The following is an 18938-nucleotide window of genomic DNA, read 5'->3' on the forward strand; positions in this document are numbered from 1 at the left end:
TATCTAAAACAATTAACATGTTCTAAGGGGCAAGCTAACTCAATAACTATGTGTATGGACGTCTCCCTCCTGGGTTTGAGTGATTACTGTTTTCATTCTTGCATAAGAAAGCAGGGTGTGTGTCAGAGGTGAATGTAGCCCTTCTATGCAAAACGGAAAATACCATACACTCCTTATATGGTTAAATGAAGCAGTAATGGCAATGCACTATAATTACAATGTATGAGAATTTGGGACTTTGTACTATGCTATTTTTATCACTTTTGCTAGCATATGGTAATTCAGGGTCTTCAAACCATAATCTTTCACTGATAATACTAGTGATAAGTGAATGGATTCTAAATTTGCCAGTCTTGTGACCAAGGCAGCAGCAGGATGGTTCAAAAATGAAAATCTGGCAACCCCAGAATTATCTTGATTGTCTACTTAAATCTCAGAGGGAATTTAACCCCCCCCACTCCATCTCACTGTCTTTTCCCTCCCTCTCTCGCTCCGCCTCTCCCCTTTCCCCCCTCCCCCCCAACTCTCTGACCTCAAATCCAACCAGAACATTTCTCCACTCTGCAGAGAAATTCTCAGGCTCCTGTTAAGACCTGAAGCACTTAGATGCCAAGAAATTTCTTTTGCGGCAGAATTGGATACAAGAAAATTGGAGAATAAGCAGAAAATCCTAATCCTTACAATAACAAGAAGCAAACACATCCCAAGGTTTCACTAGATTTTTACCTCTTTAAAAAGCAGTCGGGTTTGGTGGTGTGGTTTTTTTTTTTTTTTTTTTTTTTTTTGTCTCCTAACAAAATGGAGTAGCTGCAGCTACTGGAAACCAGACAAGGATTGTGCAGCTGAGTCCTCCTAACAAATGCCAAGGATTTCCTCCCTCGTGGTTCGCTGCTGCTAAATGAAACAATTATCAACGCAAGAAAGCAGTTTGTTAATCAAGAGGGGTACGATGGCAGTTCTTTTAAAATGCCCGAGCTGGGAAGGGGAAAGAAAGGGTCGTGTGCGGTGTCTTTTTAACCTTGCTGAAGGACGCAGCAGTATTTATTGACGTATGCAAATAACTGGGGGAGGGTGGTGCTTGGGAAAAAACAGGAACCAGAATCAGTTTCTCATTGCAGGGTGAACGCTCTGAGTTCCGGTGAAGGGAAAAGAGACGTGGCGAAATTGCTGTCTTTCTGTCTTATAAGCACATCTCTCTAATACAGAAAAGGAACCAAGACATCAGAAAGGGTGAAGACGCTCTCACAGTATTTTTAGAGACCGTGCGCGAATTCTCCTCCCCCCCACCCCCCACCCCAGCCGGACCTGTTCTGCTAAATGGGAGATTATGGATTTGCATTGCAATTGGCTAGTAGCGGTGGCACAGGATTTTCGCAAGTAAAACACCCACCCGCTTTGGCGAGGGGTATTAACGATTACATTGACAATAACGCATCTCTCTTTTTTCCCGTTTCAGCTGCGCAAACCATGCAGGATGATTTACTGATGGACAAAAGCAAAACCCAGCCCCAGCCCCAGCAGCAGCGGCAGCAGCAGCAGCCCCAGCCCGAGCCCAGCGCAGCCGAAGCCCCGTCCACGCCCCTCTCCTCAGAGACCCCCAAGCCGGAGGACAACAACACAGTGCCGGCCCTCAGCCCTGCCGCGCCCCCGCCGGCTCCTAACGGCCCCGACAAGATGCAGATGGAATCGCCGCTCCTGCCGGGCTTGAGTTTCCATCAACCCCCTCAGCAGCCGCCGCCGCCCCAGGAGCCCACGGCACCGGGAGCGTCGCTGTCGCCGTCCTTCGGCAGCACCTGGTCCACAGGCACCACGAACGCGGTAGAGGACAGCTTCTTCCAGGGGATCACCCCAGTCAACGGGACCATGCTCTTCCAGAACTTCCCGCACCACGTCAACCCAGTCTTCGGAGGCACCTTCTCTCCGCAGATCAGCCTGGCGCAGACCCAGCACCACCAGCAGCCGCCGCCGCCAGCGCCGCAACCCGCTCAGCCCGCACAGCCCCCGCAGGCACAACCCCCGCAGCAGCGCCGGTCACCCGCCAGCCCCAGCCAGGCGCCCTACGCGCAAAGGAGCGCCGCGGCGGCGTACGGCCACCAGCCCATCATGACCAGCAAGCCGTCCTCGTCTTCGGCCGCCGCCGCCGCAGCAGCAGCGGCCGCCGCCTCGTCGGCCTCTTCCAGCTGGAACACCCACCAGAGTGTGAACGCCGCCTGGAGCGCACCGTCCAACCCGTGGGGTGGCCTGCAGGCGGGCCGGGACCCTCGCCGAGCGGTCGGCGTGGGTGTGGGCGTGGGCGTAGGGGTGCCTTCTCCGCTCAACCCCATCTCGCCGCTGAAAAAGCCCTTCTCCAGCAATGTGATCGCGCCACCCAAGTTCCCCCGAGCCGCTCCGCTCACCTCCAAGTCCTGGATGGAGGATAACGCTTTCCGGACCGATAATGGTAACAATCTGTTGCCATTTCAGGTAAAGCTCCGGTGCACCTGCACCCGCCTTCCACCTACCTGCTCCCTTTCCCCCTTCCCTGCCCTTTAGTTGTTCACTGATTTTTGTTCTTTCAAAAATGAAGTGATGTCCGGCCTCCCCGCCCCCTTCCAAAGCCTGCACTGTCTGAACCCCTAGCGAGTCCACTGTGACTGCTGGAGGGATTGTATTTGTGCACCCTGAAAGGATAGAAAAGGACCTTTTTCTTTCAGTTTGTGTTTTCCTTTACCCTGCTTGTACCTCTGATTTTGACCTTCTGTGACAAAGCTGCAAGTGTATGGCAAATTGCCGGCGTAGTCTCGGGATGAGTAGGCTGAGGTTCCTGTCGTTTTAAGTAGCTACACACTTCAGGTTATGCAATCCTGGGCTCAGGGTGGCCTCTGAAAGCCATGCGTTCCCGACCACCCTTGACTCTGCTCTTACAGAGAGGTTAGCCTCCTTTGAGTGGTGCTATTTCAGACAGTTGCATATGCTTAATTAAACTAATGTGAACACATGTGTTTATGTCTCGCTAAGGTGCTGGCGTCATTAATAGCAATCAGCATATTGCTCCTGCTGGGAAAATTATTAGTGTGAGATTCCAGTAAACAACGAACTCTATAAGGGAACATTGTGGAAGAATGGAAATTCTAGTGGTAACCCTTCCTATGTTAACTAGAAGAAATACTTAGAAATTGTTTTTTTCCAGAGGAAAGAGACAATAGGACGCGACCTTCAGAGCCATATTGCAATGGAGTCTATTTGCTAGCTAGCACTGAAATATTTAAAGCTGCAGTGTCCTTCACCAGTTGGGTTATTTAAGAAGACAATGCAGATCAATTACACCATTTGAAACCCGGCAAAGTGAAACTCTTGAATCTTTAATGAAAAGTGAGCCTTGTGTCTTGGTGTTAAATGCCAATGAAAAACCCAGGAAGTACCCCAGACAAAAAGGTTGAATGTAGTGTCCTTAGTCTGTTCTTGCTTTCTGATCCAGCCCATAGCCACATCTGTTGGCAGAGTCCTGAAGGGGGTTTGGAAAGGGGTGGTGACTGTGAGTGTTCATTGGGGTCCTTTGTTCTCAGGCAAACATTTATCTTTCACTTACAAAATGATTTGCCTATAAGCTTCTAGGCTTAGTTTAAAAAGGAGAGAAGGGTGTCCCTGGTGGCCTAGGGTTAAGTCTCAGTGATGTCACCCTTAAGACCTGAATTTAACCCCTGAGCTAACCCATATGGGGCAGCAGACCTCTCCTAGTTCTCCTGCACTCCCCTTAGCAGTCTATTTCAGTAGATCTGCTTGTTCCGCTCCCCACTTTGTCTTGGGTGAATCCTCTCATCCCCTGCACCTCTGGCTTACACCCCAGTTCTTCCGTGCAAAAAAATAAATAAATAAAATTTAAATATATGTCTATGTATATACATATATATATTCACAACCATACTACTTTTTTTAAAACATGTTTGTTTGTTTTAAAAGATTTATTTATTTATGCTTACAGAACTGGGGTACAGGCCAGAGGTACAAGGGTGGTGAAAGGATTCGCCAGAATCAGAGTGGGGAGCAGAACAGGCAGATTGACAAAGTACACTGCTGAGAGGAGCAGTGGGTGGGACAGGAGAGGTCTGCCACACCATGTGGGTCGCCTCCCTGGCTGGGGATCTAACTCATTCTGCAGTGGCTTCATAGAGCTTCATAATGAGGTGCTTTAACCTGTTGCGCCACCAGGGAGAGCCCCACACACTACATTTTTAAGGGAAAAAAAAAAAAAAAGGAACGAAGAAAGGAAATAGAGAGGAGGGTTTGGGTAAGATGCATTTTGGGTGGGCAAGGAAATGAAATAAATCCTCTGAACAGTGCTGGAAAATGGCAGAACTGACATTTGTTAGAACGGAGGTAGTTTAAAGCATCAGGTGCATTTGAAGCTTTCATTTTCTTGCTCTTTACATTTCAGATGTGATGTTTGGGGGTAGTACTCATCTGTGAAAGAGGAGATAGGTTATTACGAAGTTTATAATTTACCAGGATAGTACAAAGATTTTTAACCTTGACAATGCACATCTTAAATTGTGTGTGTGTGTGTGTTTAAAGATTTATTTATTTATACATACAGAACTGGGCTATAGGCCAGAGATATAGGGGGTGAGAGGATTCACCAGAGACAGGGTGGGGAGAAGAACAGGCAGATTGACTGAAATACACTGCTGAGGGATCAGCAGGCAGGTCAGGAGAGGTCTGCCACGCCATGTGGGTCGGTCACCTCCCTGGCCAGGGATTGAGTTCCTGCTGCAGTGGCTGAGATAGCTTCATAGTGCTTTGACCCATTGTGCCACCAGGGCGGGACAAATGAGAGAGTATGTTTGCAGATTTTCACAAGGGTTCTTCCAGGATGGAAGATTTTAATATAAAAGTGTATTTTTCCCATTGTTTTAAAATCTACCAAACGTCTCTGGTAGGTATAGAAAAGGAGGACTCTGCTTTCTGGAAGCAAATTCTGCCTAGTTTTTGGAAGGGGAAGACCTTTGGTAAAAGAGCCCCTATTTTTCTAACACTCAGTTTCTTCATTCTGATGTTCCATACCTAATTTCTGTCTTAGAGGATAACCTAAAATTTTATCGGGAGGTTTAGATGTTAGGAGCTAATAGTATAGACATCACTTAGCTTTTCCTTGGACTTGAATCTGAATATGACTAGCTTTTGATTAATTTTCTCCAGAAATTTGGACTGGGTAGAAAATAAATCCATAAAATATCGCCAGCCCTGACATTGATAAGTAGTGCGGAGATTGCCAATTGTTCCTCAGCCAACAATTTACCAGTAATGCTAGTGAAAGCCACACTGGCTATGTTGTGTTGGTCTCTTCTCCGTGGTGGTGCTATTAAGTAGGCAAAAATTTATAGGAGTAGAGATTTATAGGAGTAGAGATTTGAGCTTCATGCCTTTGAAGATTTACATGTACTTTAGGTCTCACTTTTTTTTTTTTGCTCACTTCAAATGGGAGTAATAACTCCTTGCTTCATAGGAGTTCAAATGAGAAGCAGCATATAAAGAGCTTAGCATAGTGCCTAGTTCATCGTAAACTATCTGTAAATGTTTGGTTATAGTTGTTATTACAGTAGTTACCAGAGAAACCTCATGATTTTGTCATAGAATGGATTACTAATTTTTCATATAGTGAAAATTGAATAACCTCAGAATCCTGTGTAACATCATTTAGATTTTTTTCTTTTCTGTCTGAAGATACCATCTGGTCACTTGTAGCAATGTGATAGCCCAACATTTACCTAGGGGCCAGGCCTTGTGATCAGCCGTTTACATATAGTTCCTCAGTGAAACTTTTTTGAGAGGTAGAGGACTGTTATTATCCTCATTATACTAACAAAGAAATCAAGGGTTAGTACATTTACTTTATTTGCTAAAGATCACACAACCAGAAACTGGCAGAGTTGGGATTTGAACTTAGGAGCAATCTGCCTTCAAAGCCAGTGGAGCTATAATAGCTCCAGGACGTTAGTTAACAACACGTAGAAGCAGAAGACTGGGCCGAATTTGTTCTTTACCTTATAGTGTACTCTGGACATTGTGTCTTTAAAATTTTTTGAATAGATAGAAAGGGAGGAAGGAAAATACAGTGCATAGACACACATATACACATCACTACTTAGATTCAATACTTGTCAATATTTTTCCTTAGATATTTATTTACTTAATATATCTGTTTTTGAATGTTGTTATATTTAGACAATTAAAATTATGTTTTACTTTCTGTGCATCTTTGTCCTTATAAAATCTCTTTTTACCCCTAACTAAATTAAAAGTGGTACACATTTTATATTTTCCTATAAAGGTCTAGTTAAATGTAATTCAGTGTTAATTTTGTTGTTGGGTTACTTGTAACAGAGGAAGAGATTCCTTACATGAATTCATGGAACTATAAGTGAATTTTAAAATTTGCCTATTCATGATAGATTTTGAAGAAATATGAATACTTTTCAACCAATCTGTGTTCCTTTTTCTTTTAGAACATCTTTTCAGGAAGTAAATATAAATTGCCATTTCTGCTTGCTCTGGGATAAGGATAATAATATATCATAGATATAAAATGTAGGCTCTTCCTTAGTTGGTTTTTAACTACTGCCCTCATGAAAAACCACTTAAGGTCCACCAACCCCACAAAATGTTTTAGAACCTGTTATGGCATGGTTAATGTAAAGGCCAACAAAGCCACATTATTTATGTTCTATTTGAAAAGGGGGGTTATTTAGGAAATACAAAGTTTCTATGTTATTAAAAACATTAATGTAGATGGTATTCTTCAAAATTGTATATTGAAAAGTTAAGTTTATGTAATATTCTTCATAACCTTGCAGTGAGGTGATACAGATATACGCTTTCAGAAATGTAATGTTTTTAAACATTCTTTTAGGACACAGATTTCTACTTAAATAGTTCTTTCCACTTAGCCTATTTTGCTGTCTTTCAAGGATTATGTAGATGTAATGTTTGTCTATTTGGAATTCATTATCATTGCTCAGGTGCTATTTATAGTTTTTTTTTAAATCAGCAAGTGTCAAGATTATGGCTTTATTTACTACAATATGAATAATTAGGTTAAACTGCGTGGATTTTACTGAAAAAAAGAGATGGAGGGTAACATACAGTATTGGACAACCTATTAATCTTGGACTGAGGTCAGAGCCTCAGCTCTGTCACTAATGATAGGGGTCAAGTTGTTTATTTGGTGGTTCTTTTTCCCAGTCTTCAAAAAATAGAGAGAGCCTATCTTTTGGTTTTGTTTTATAAGAGAATGTGTGCAAAGTGTTCAGAAAATTAGATACTGTATGGTTCTTAGATGCCTGCCTCCCTAACTGATAATTATAGTCAGAGTTAGAGTTTATTAGAGGAAATATTATTGATAGTAGTACAGAGTTAAATACTAGTTGATGGTGTCTGGAGGTAGAAAGATGTGTCCAGCAGGGAGCAGGGATAGAAGAGAGTAATAAAAGACTCTGTATATTCTAGTGAAAGCAGACATGGTACTCTGTATATTCTTGAAAGTAGACATGGTGCTCTGAGGGTATATTTGTAACTTCTGACTGACTTTTCCTTTTTCTTACTCTGTGATCATTTTAATTGGTGATGGGAGAAATGCTGAATTTCCTGACTGCTACAAGTGTTGATTTAGTAGCATAAGAGCTACAAAGGCTGTAATTTGAAGTTCCTTAGAGTCACTTCCCTGAAGGTCATGTCTGTGTGTCTGTATAGGCCAGTGTGGTTGTCTGAGCTAAAATTCATATTTGAATCTTGAGAGTTGAAGAATATAGCCACACCTTCAAAGAAGCTTTCCTGGGGGAGATTGCCACATCGGCAGTGGTAGTTACAGCTTCACAAGAAATGTTCCACAGCTCATCTTGTATCTTGTAAATGACTTGTTCTATGGGGTTTCTGTTATGCTTTGATTCTACTACATTAAGTTTTCATATGCTTTATTGTTCTTTACAGAGGTTGGACATGTAAACTTCTTAATGTGATACCATCCCAATATTTGCATTTTGATTTAATTTCAATAGAAAAGTACTAGTGAATTAGGACAGAAAAATTAGCATCTTGGAATCAACCCTGCTTTTCTCTCCCTAAAAGCACCATTATATAATTATCAGAAGTAATAAATGTATGATATAAATCTTATAGGCAGACTTCAAAGGAGAGAAACAGAAATGGGTACCAAGAGCCTTTATAAAATTTGAAATGCTGATACAATTAATGTACATAAATGGAAGGAAACATTGTGTACTGATGATATATGGGTAACATGGTCATATAGCCAAATATCTTTACTCCAGAAGCATTCGAATTTATTTCAAGGTCAAGTATAAGAGAAAAAGTAACTCTTTAGTAACTTGATGTAACTAATTAAATGGCTAGCTCTACCAAGTGAACCAGCATCTAGAAGTTTATGAACACCTGTAACTTAGGTGTTTATTAAGTATAGGAATGTACATTTAAATACAAATTGCTGTACCTTTTTCTTGTCTCTCTGCAGCATGGTTTACTTAACATTTTTGAGACAGATTCTCTATTATAGTTTCCTTTACAAAATGTCTATAGAATATAGAAACATAAGTGAATATACATGATGTCATAAAGAACACCTTCAGTTTGTGAAAGTAGAAAATATCTGCATTCCAGCTTTATGGATAGCTCATAGTTTTTATATAGTGACTAGTATTCGTATGTTTTGGTATGCTAAGAAGTAGCTGAGTTCTTGCTTTGATATGGAAGGTTTTTGCAATTATTAGATGGAAACACTATCTTTTATCATATGATTAAAATGTTTCTTTATCTACACTAAACTAGTTTATTCTTTTAGAGTTAATTTACCCTGTCTTGTTGATATTCTGTTCCTGACTTCCTAAATCAAGTTATTAATATTAGAACTGGATAGAATGAAGGTCAGGATAATTCTGACAGTAGCTCTTAGAAATACTAGAGAGAATTCTTTGGTTTAAGAGACTGACAAAAGGCATGTTACAGTAGACCCTTTCAATCAGTTATTTATTTGCGCAATGTGAGATTGGAAAGTTGATATGTTAAGTACAAAAGATTATCTATCTTAAGGGTTTGGGGGACTGATTAGGGATTGGAATGCTTAGAGGAAACTTTCCAGCAATGCAAAAACCTAACCCTCTACTCAAGCTCAAAAGACTTAGTTCTTAGTCTTCAGAAACACAGTAGTTAAAAGGGACAAGAAGTAAATGTGACCAGAAGCACCTCTTTTATACAATCTGCTGTGGAATTTTTTTTCCTCTTTTGGACTAGAGAGATATAACCTAGATAAGGAGGGGATTAAAAATAATGGAGGCCCATAAAGTTTATGTGATTGTGGGGACATCTTGAGAGACAATTTTGGATCATGAATTTTTTTGTTGTTTGCATTTGATTTATGGGCAGATTAGTGAACTCTTTGCCACATTGCTATTTAAAGCAGTTTTAACCAATTGTAGAATTCTGAGTTCAGATTAACAGTAAAGTCTATGTACTATTTTTTGTTAACTGCATATCTGTTACAGAAGTCCCTGATCAAAGAGATTTAAATTGTTTTATCATCTTAACTTGCAGTTATAATCCATGTACTACAGCTGTTATGTTTGTTTTGATATTATTTTTGGTGTCCTCCAAACACATGCAGCTAACAAATACAGGTCTTTGGCCTCACCTTTTTTACATACATGATCTTATTTAATCCTTACACATTTTTGTGAATTAGGGGTTATTATCCTAATTGAGACTCAGAAAGTATTACCTTACAAGTAACGTGACAAAGCAGGAATAGACTCAGGTCTTTTGACTCAGGTCTTCTGTTCTGCCACACCTGTTTACCACCATCTTCCAATATACTTTTGATCCAGTATACCTTTGATGTTACACTCTTTCCCATTTCGCTATGTCCCCTCATGCCATGTTGTCTTTTTTTTTTCCTTAAGATTTATTTATGCATACAGAACTTGTTACAGGCCAAAGGTGCAGGGGCCATGAGAGGATTCACCAGAGATAGAGTGGGGAGCAGAACAGGCAGATTGACAAAGTACACTGCTGAGGGGAGCAGTGGGGAGACAGGAGAGGTCTGCTGCCCATGCAGATCACCTCTGGGGCTGGGGATCGCCATGGCTAGCTTGCAGTGCTGCTATTTAACCCATTGTGCCACTAAGGAGGACCATCATGTTGTCTTTACAAGCTGTGTTACTCTCTGGAATGAGCTGGTTTGTTTTGTTTTGTTTCTCCACACTAGAATGTGGGCTCTGTAAGGGCAAGGATCTTTTCACTGCAGTGTTGCCAGAGGTTTTGACAGTACCTGGGATATTTTAGGCACATGGTAAATATTTGTTGAATATGTTAATAATTTACAATTACAAATGATTGATAGGTATTCTTTTAGTCATTTACATATAGCTTAGCAATGTAGAAGTAATTTCATTTTATACACATTCACTGGCCTCAAACTGAGGTCTGGTGCTAAAGCTTAACTATATCTTGTCCTCAGACAGCTCAATGACAAACTTGAATTTTAAAAGAATGAGTTGTATAACAGATTGTGATAAGCACAAGAAAGAATATGTGTACTTTTATCAAAGGAAGGTATGATTGTGTGCATATGGATAGGTGATGGGTGATGGGAGTGGGATCAGAAAGGTGCCAAGAAAGTCTTCACAGTTTAAAATATTTTCCAAGTTCTTCTGATTTTGAAAATAATAAATGTTTACTGTTTAAAAATTGATGGTGAAAAATGGCCCATTATTCTATTATCCAGAGGTAAGTATTGCTAATGTTTTGGTATATTTTCTGCTAGTTATCTTATTTATTTTTAAAGATTCAATTTATTTATTCATACAAATAAGAGCTGGGATGTAGGTGTGGATAATAGGATTCACCAGAGACAGAAAGAGGAACAGAACAAGCAGATTGACTGAAATATACTGTGGAGGGGAGCAGCAGGATAGACAAGAGTTCTGCTGCCCCATATGGGCCAGCTCCCTAGCTGGGGATTGAATTTGTGCTGTAGTGGCTTCGGATAGCTTCATGATCCTGAGACTTCACCCTTGCACCACCAGGAGGACCCAGTTATCTTTTTTATATGTATATATAAGGTATGTTACGTAGTCTATATCATAATATCACCATAATTTTATGGTCTTTCTTTGAAGATTTTTTTTGTTGTTATTATGCATACAAGAACTGGGGTATAGGCCAGAGGTACAGAGGATGAGAAGAATCACCTGAGAGAGAGTGGGATGCTGAACAGGCAGATGTACTAACATACACTGAGGGGAGCAGCAGACAAGACAGGAGAGGTCAGCTACACTATGTGGGTCACCTCCCTGGCTGGTGATTGAACTCATGCATAGTGGCTGATGACAACTTGATAGCTTTGAGACTTTAATCCCTGTGCCACCAGGGAGGCTCTTTTTGGTCACATTTTTTAGCTTTAAAAACAGCTTATTATTGCATAATGTTCCATCACAGGAATCCATTAAAATTTAACATTACTTCTATTTGGAGGTTTTAGGTTGTTTGTAGTTTTTAACTATTAAACATAATGAACACCCTTGAGCATACTGAAGTTTTATTTAGAACTGAATGGACAGTGTCCTATAGGCAGATCAGGGGATGGACGGAAATGTAAAAGGTTGCAGCAAAGATTTGTTTTAAGCAGAGGGATCAGCCCCTGCATGAGTAAAAATAAATAAATAAATTAATTAAATGATGTACTAAGAGGAAAGAGGATTCAGATAGGGGTGAGGCAAGTGAGAGATGACATTAGGAAAATAGGTAACAGCCATATCACAAAGAACATTCCAGCATTCTATGCCTTCACTAGGGATGTTGTAGGACTTTTGTGCTGTAAAACAGAACCATTGTAAGCCTTTTCAGTTTGTGTGTGAAATAATCATATCTATTTTAGAATGATTATTTTGGGATATAGATTGTCAAGAACCAAACACAGTAAGGAAAAAAGTTGATGTGACAGGACATAAAGTTGAGAGAAAGGGATGGATTTGAGAAATAATGGGGTGACTGGAAGGATTCATAGTGCTTGGATGTGAGGAATAAAAGAGGAAGAGTTTAGTATGATGTTCAGGGTTTGGTTTAGGCAGCTGGAGAAAATGATGTGTAGCGATGAATATGCTTGATAGTGGCAGATTAGAATTTGCATGACTCATAAACCAGGTGGGTTTAGAGTGGAGGAGCTTCAGAGGGGAAAGCTGGATATTGGGATTATTTCAGCAAGTGATTTGACATCTCTTATCCACCCATGCTTTTGTGTGATTCTTAATACGTGGGAAGAAAAACCATATTAAGATAGATTACTCTGTGGACTACTCATTAGCACACTATATCTGAGAGAAGAAATAACTACCATTCTAAGTCAAGAGCTTTTACTGATTCTACTCTGATTTGTTTTTTCATACTCTGAGAATTAGTGTACGAAGTTAGCTGATTAGTCACCTTTTTATGGGCCACAGCCTGGCAGAAAAAGAAACATATGGAATTGTTAGCCAGTCAGCCGTATGGAAGGATAACAGGAAACAAAAAAATGAAACCTGGCATTTATTATTGAAGAAAATAAACTCACAGGAGAGGTCAGTGGGTGTTATTAGCCAGTGTGAAATATCATTAATAAAGTATTAGTCAAGTTGAGATTAAGCACCGTGGAATTTGTTTCAGTTGCACTAATTCAAGATTAGTTTTTTGTTTGTTTGTTTTTTCAGATTTTTATTTATTTATGCATACAGAAAGCTAGGATACAGGCCAGAGGTACAGGGGCGGTGAGAGGATTCACTAAAGACTGAGTAGGGACCAGAACAGGCAAATCAATGAAGTACACTGCTGAGAGGAGCAGCAGGCGGATCAGGAGAGGTCTGCTGCACCATGTGGGTCACCTCCCTGGCTAGGCATAGAACTTGTGCTGAAGCGGCTTCAGCCTCTTAGTGCCATGCTTTAACCCACTGCGCCACCAGGGAGGGCCCTCAAGATAGGTTCTTTAACGGTTGTAAACATGATGTAATGTTTTGAAGCTTAAAGTCTATAGAGCTATATGAAGATAAGCTTTGCTGAAGTGTGCAGGGTAGAAGAACTGGAACAGGACATAAGAATCACCAGACTGTATGTTGTTTTATTCATTTATATTGCAAGGATAAGAGATGGGTGGAAAATTCTTTACATTACCAAAGAGGTCTGTAATCCAAGCAATGGTGAAAAATTGCAGGCATAGAAATAGAGTTAAAGTTCTGCTAAAGACACCTAATAAGCTGTTAAATGATTTTTAAAGCTTGGATATCTCCTAAAGTTCTTCTTTTCCATCTTCATAGATATGAAACTTTGAGAATTTAGAAAGTAAAAGAAATGCAATTCCTTCCTTTTTTTTTTTTTTAAAGATTTATTTATTTATGCATACAGACTGGGGTACAGGCCAGAGGTACAGTGGTAGTGAGAGGATTCACCATAGTCAGAGTGGGGAGCAGAACAGGCAGATGGACAAAGTGCACTGCTGAGGGGAGCAGTGGGCAAGACAGGAGAGGTCTGCGGCTATGTGGATCACCTCCAGGGCAAGGAGGGACTCATGCTGAAGTGACTTTAGCTTCTTAGTGCTGTGCTTTAACCGCTGCACCACCAGGGAGGGCAGCAACTCCTTTTTTATCTAGTTCTTTCTAGAAAATCTAAATTGGTTTTCAAGAAGCAACTACTTTTTTTGTCATTTATTTAATTAGTTTACATATTTTAAATTAAATCACATAATTATGATAATACATGAGGTTTGGGAATAAACCCATTATCTTTGATGTTCCTGCAGTTCACCAGGAACAGAAATATATGGGTTTTTTGAGTGCCCAGTGGACCTCATTATTTTAAAGAATTATTCCTTTATTGTAGGATTTTTATTTTATCATTGTTTTGTAGAACTGAGATGTAGTCTAAAGGTGGGGGGGTAGGATAAGAGGATTCATCAGAGGCAGAGAGGGCAACAAAACTGGCAGATCCACTGAAATACACTGCTAAGGGGAGCAGCAAGCACAAGCAAAACAGAAGAGGTCTGCTATGCCATGGGTTAGCTCCCTGACTAGGGATCAAACTCAGGGCATTGTGTTGGGAGGCAGTCTCTGTGGTAACACAGAGACTTAACCTCTAGGCCACCAGAAAGGCCTGACCTATGGACATTTTTTTATAGAGAAGATGGAACTTATAAATTAAATTGGGATGTCAGTGAACAAAGATTGAACTATAGTAGATGCTTGTATAAATAAATGATTCAGGAGAGGAATGTTGGATTTCTGGTACAGGAGATACAACTGAAGAATACTTGCTTTCAGAAATTATTATTTTTCAAACGGACTCCTTTTCTTAGAGGGATAGCTCCACTTCCCCCCTCCCCCCCCATATTTTTGTTGTTGCTTTTGAAGAACTGCTATTATAACCTAGAGTAGAGAGCAAAACAGGGGCAAAGGGTAGAAGTTTGGAGTTTATGGGTTAGAGAAGTAGTTATCAGGACTCTAGATCCTCGTTTTCAGTGATGGACCTGTGACTCACCAAAAGATGTGCATCAAACCTAAGGTTTTTCACACACAAGCCATGTTTGCTAGATGATGTAGGGATAGAGGCTAATGCAGAAGCCTAACCACAGTCTATTACTTAAGTTTATATTGGTAAAGAGACTTTTTTAAAAGACATATTCTGATTTATTCATGCATAAAAGAACTGGGGTATAGGCCAGAGGCGTGGGGAGTGAGAGGATTCACCAGAGACAAAGTGGGGAATAGAACAGGCGGATCTACTGAAATGTACTGCTGAGGGGAAGCAGCGGCAAGAAAAGAGGCCTGCTGTGCCATATGTGGGTCAGCTCCCTGGCTGGGGATGGAGCTCAAGCTGCAGTGGCTGCTAATAATAGCTCTATAGTGCTGAGCCTTGAACTCCTGCGTCACCAGGAAGTCCTCTGGTAAAAAGACATTTTGACAAGAGCATTTTGTTTAAGATATTTGGCATAAAGGATTGATTAAAAACAGACTTTTCCCAGTTCTGAACTCTTTCTCATGTTTTGCATTATACTTAAAACAAAGATTCTGTTTGTTTAGATAGGGCTGTTAATATTTTTGTTTTGATATCACAGTTTTAGTTGAAGCCTTACCAAGTACCTCATTACCATCATGCTCATTCAAAACAGAAAATATTATCTGGAGGGGGAAAAAAAAGCTTTATTATTCAAACCTATATAATCACACCATCAAAATAGTTAAATCTAGTTAAAAAAAAAATAGTTGGCCTTAAGTTGCCAATGCTTTGAATCATTTTACAATTCTGATGAAAAAGATATTATTAAAGATATTGTCAAATTAAACTTTGTGTTGAGTTTAAGTAGACTAAAATACTACTTGTGCTAATGCTTCAGGCTGTTGCGAAGTAAAACTGGTGATTGGGAATGGGAAATTTTAAACCCTACTTTCCAAGGCATTATAACTTTAGTGTTTATAAGCTTTCTGCTTGGGAGTGGCAAGTGGTTTTATCCTACTTTGACCTTGAAGTCCTCAGCATTCCAAAGTCGTGAGCTCATCTGAAGGTAGCAAAATTATTAAGTCAACAATTTTGAGTTTATTGCTTGCTTCCTTATTTGTCAGATTAGATGATTCCAAATGACCTAACAACTTTAGTGTGATCCTGCACATGGAAAGTTATTCCAGAGTAACTATTTTAAAGTTGGTGAATCATGAGGTATAATAAAAGATTTTCATTTTGAAATATAATAGGATATTTGATATTCTAATTTAGACCTAAATTCTGTTAAATGTGAAACAGAAAAAAGCCTTGCAGCAAAATATAGCCTGAAGTTAAAAATGCAAGGCCTGGAATAAAGAAGAAAGGAATAAAAATCTCTTGCTATTGAATATATTCCTCACACCAAGGGATATAATAGAGGGTTGAAGCAGACAAGGGAGTTGGAGTGACATATTCTGTTAGAGGGACATAAATAATAGAGAATGTATTGAAGGACACTGAAAGACAGTGAAGAAGATTTCAATGAAGAGAACAAAGCTAGGTAAAAGGATGCTTCAGCTTTTGTTACAATAATTAAATATTCAAAAAGGCAGCCATTTTATACTGTCCAGGAAGTTAAACAATGGCCCATTTTATAATCCAGTTTTATGCAAGCAAGCCATAGTCAAGCATGCTGACATCAGGGATTTTATACTAAGTAGTTTCTTCTTAAAAGCAAGTTCAAAATCCAATCTTTTAATCTGTGGTATGGTTTATAATATTCATGATGACTGTAAGACATTTCAGTTTGTTCTAAACCATTAAAGAAAGACTGTGTTCAGCATAATTTGTATTGTATATTATTAATGATCTGCCCTGATGACTTCATACAATTATTAGTATTGTGAAAATATAACCTATATAGAAAATATATGTTCTCTAGTTCCATGTTTTGTAGAAACAGTTGTAGAAACCATCCAAGCTATGCAAAGTTCTCTTTACATGTAATATCTATAGAAATTTGCACATGTGTTATATGTGACAATGCTTTTAGCTGGAGTTTGAATTAAAAAAATATTTACAAGGTACATATACTATGCTTTTGGATTGCTGTTAGGTAGTGTAGATGACACAGATTATCAAAATCCTGTCCTTAGGAACTAATTATATATAAAGCCGTATATTATGTGAAAACCAAGTATCAGACTGTGTGATGTGTTAGTTGTTATGAATGACTAAGGAGGGGTAAAAATAATTTGGCCAAAGATGGTTTTACCCCTGATGGTGCAAGTGGTTCAAGTGCACCACTATGAAGCTGTCCTCAACCATTGCAGCAGGAGTTTCGATCCCCAGCCAGGGCACTGACCCATATGGCACAGCAGATCTCCTATCTCACTCCCTACTCCCCTCAGCAGTGTATTTCAGTAGCTCTGCCTGTTTTGCTCCCCACTGTCTCTGGTGAATCTTCTCACCCCACCCCCCACCCCACCCCCCACTTCTGGCCTGTGCACCAGTTCTTATATGCATACATAAATAAATCATTAAAAAATAGTGTCCCTATAATTCCATTATAAAGGGCAGATAGGGTTTGACTACAAAGAATGGGAATTCAAAATAACGAAAGAAAAATGAGCTATAAGTGGGATTACTGAGTAGACCTTCCTAATTAGAACAGAGGACTTTAAAAAAAAAAAAAGATTTATTTATTTATTAATATAGAAATAGAAATTGGGTAAAGGTCAGAGGTGCAGGGGTAGTGAGAGGATTCATCAGAGACAGTGAGGAGCAGAACAGGCAGACTGACAAAATACACTGCTGAGGGGAGCAGTGAGTGGGTGAGATAAGAAAGGTCTGCTGCTCCATGTGGGTCAGCTCCCTGGTGGAGATCGAACTCATGCTGAAATGGCTGTGGGTAGCTTCTTAGTGTTGCACTTTTAACCCATTGTGCCTCGTGGGAGGGCTCCCAGACTTTATATATATAATAGTTTATTTTTACATCATTTTGTGCATTTTTCTATCTCCGTTGCAATCCCCTTGGCTTCCCATCACCAACTCACCCATGTGCCATCACCATCATCATAGTCCGGTGCATTTCTCTCCCCCCAGTTTTTGATCCAATTCCCCACTCCACACCCACAAAATGTCTCTGGTCCCCAGACTTTTTTAGTGGTCAAAATTTATATTTAGAATTAGCTAACTGGACTCAGGTTAGATGATCCTATTTTTGTTGGCAACATCCAAAGCATATGTCAGTAGCCAGTTGAACATCCTATGCCTTCTTTCTGTTGGGTCTGATCAAGATGTAGATCTTGGTCATGTCTTAGAGCTTCTTTACAACCTGTTTGATTATTGACCTTGATATCCACAATTAACACAAGTTTGTTGTCTTCTTTTGCATGGCTGATTTGGTAATCAGGGGGAACTTGACAATGGCATAGTGATTAAGTCTTTTTCCCCCCAGGGCATAGAGCAGGGGAATTTTAGGTCTTACTGGGAGGTAAGGATGGATTGCATGTTTTTTAGGATTAAGAAAATAAGTTTTACCCGGTTTGGTTTTTTTTTTTCTTTTTACGACGACATTATTTATTTACCTGTGTATATTTAACGTCATTGCTCATTCTTTTTTTAAATAATAGTTTATTTTTACATCATTTTGTGCATTTTTCCATCTCTGTTATAATCCCCATGGGCTTCTCATCACCAAACCTGTTTGATTTTAAGATGACTGTTCAAATACCTTTATATATACTACACTACAAGAAAACATAGGTTAGAAGGAGACGAGAAAGATGAGCTAAAGGTAAGAGAAAGGCCTCCTGGTAGTCTAGGGGTTAAGTCTCAGTGCTCTGACCAGTACTGCGGCCTGAATTGCATCCCCAGCCAGGGAGCTGATCCAGTGTGCCACAGCAGACCTCTCCTGTGTTGCCCACAGCACCCCTTAATAGTGTATTTCAGTAAATTTGTGTGTTCTGTTCCCCATTTTGTCTCTGGTGAATCCTCTCATTCCCACCCCTGCACCTGTGACCCACACTCCTGTTCTTCTACACAAAAAATAAATAAACATAGAAAATGGTAAGATAAGAGTAGGGACGCAAAATGGAGTCCAGAATTGAGGCTTATCAGATCTTGAATATCTAACTTAAGAATATGATTTCTCTTGCAGATAATGGATAGCCAGAAGGATTTAAGAACAGACTAGTGGCACAATAAAAATAATGTTTAGAAATGGAATGGAGTAGTGTGTGTCCCTGCCACAGTGCAACCTGGGGCATAGTGGCTGGTAACAGGACCGTAATTATCTTGGGATTACAACAAATCTAAAAGGTATAATTTTGAGAAACCTTACATAGGAACTTAATATCATCAGGAGTGCTAACTGAAAGGGTAGAGGATATCTAGCAGTGTAAGAAGATTCTGAGCTCTGTTACACTAAAATAGTATCTACTTTTTTTTTT

General features: G+C 39.8%; 1 protein-coding gene across 7 annotated transcripts in view; it reads left to right on the plus strand.

Annotated features, from left to right (window-relative positions):
• Nucleotides 1-18938, plus strand: part of CPEB3 (cytoplasmic polyadenylation element binding protein 3) — a 172405-nt gene that overhangs the window by 31381 nt on the left and 122086 nt on the right. For 3 of the 7 annotated variants that reach the window (XM_012723763.1, XM_012723764.1, XM_012723765.1), the window contains exons 1-2: nucleotides 1080-1230; nucleotides 1457-2463. In XM_012723763.1, the coding sequence (XP_012579217.1) occupies nucleotides 1468-2463 (996 nt within the window). In that variant the 5' untranslated portion in view covers nucleotides 1080-1230; nucleotides 1457-1467. Of the gene's footprint in view, nucleotides 1-1078; nucleotides 1231-1456; nucleotides 2464-18938 lie in introns of those variants that run through there. The other 4 variants (XM_012723761.1, XM_012723762.1, XM_004680631.2 and 1 more) reach the window with 2 other exon arrangements.

Source organism: Condylura cristata, unplaced genomic scaffold (genome assembly GCF_000260355.1).
Source record: "Condylura cristata isolate star-nosed mole 26May11 unplaced genomic scaffold, ConCri1.0 scaffold00011, whole genome shotgun sequence".
In the NCBI taxonomy this organism is placed as follows: Eukaryota; Metazoa; Chordata; class Mammalia; order Eulipotyphla; family Talpidae; genus Condylura; species Condylura cristata.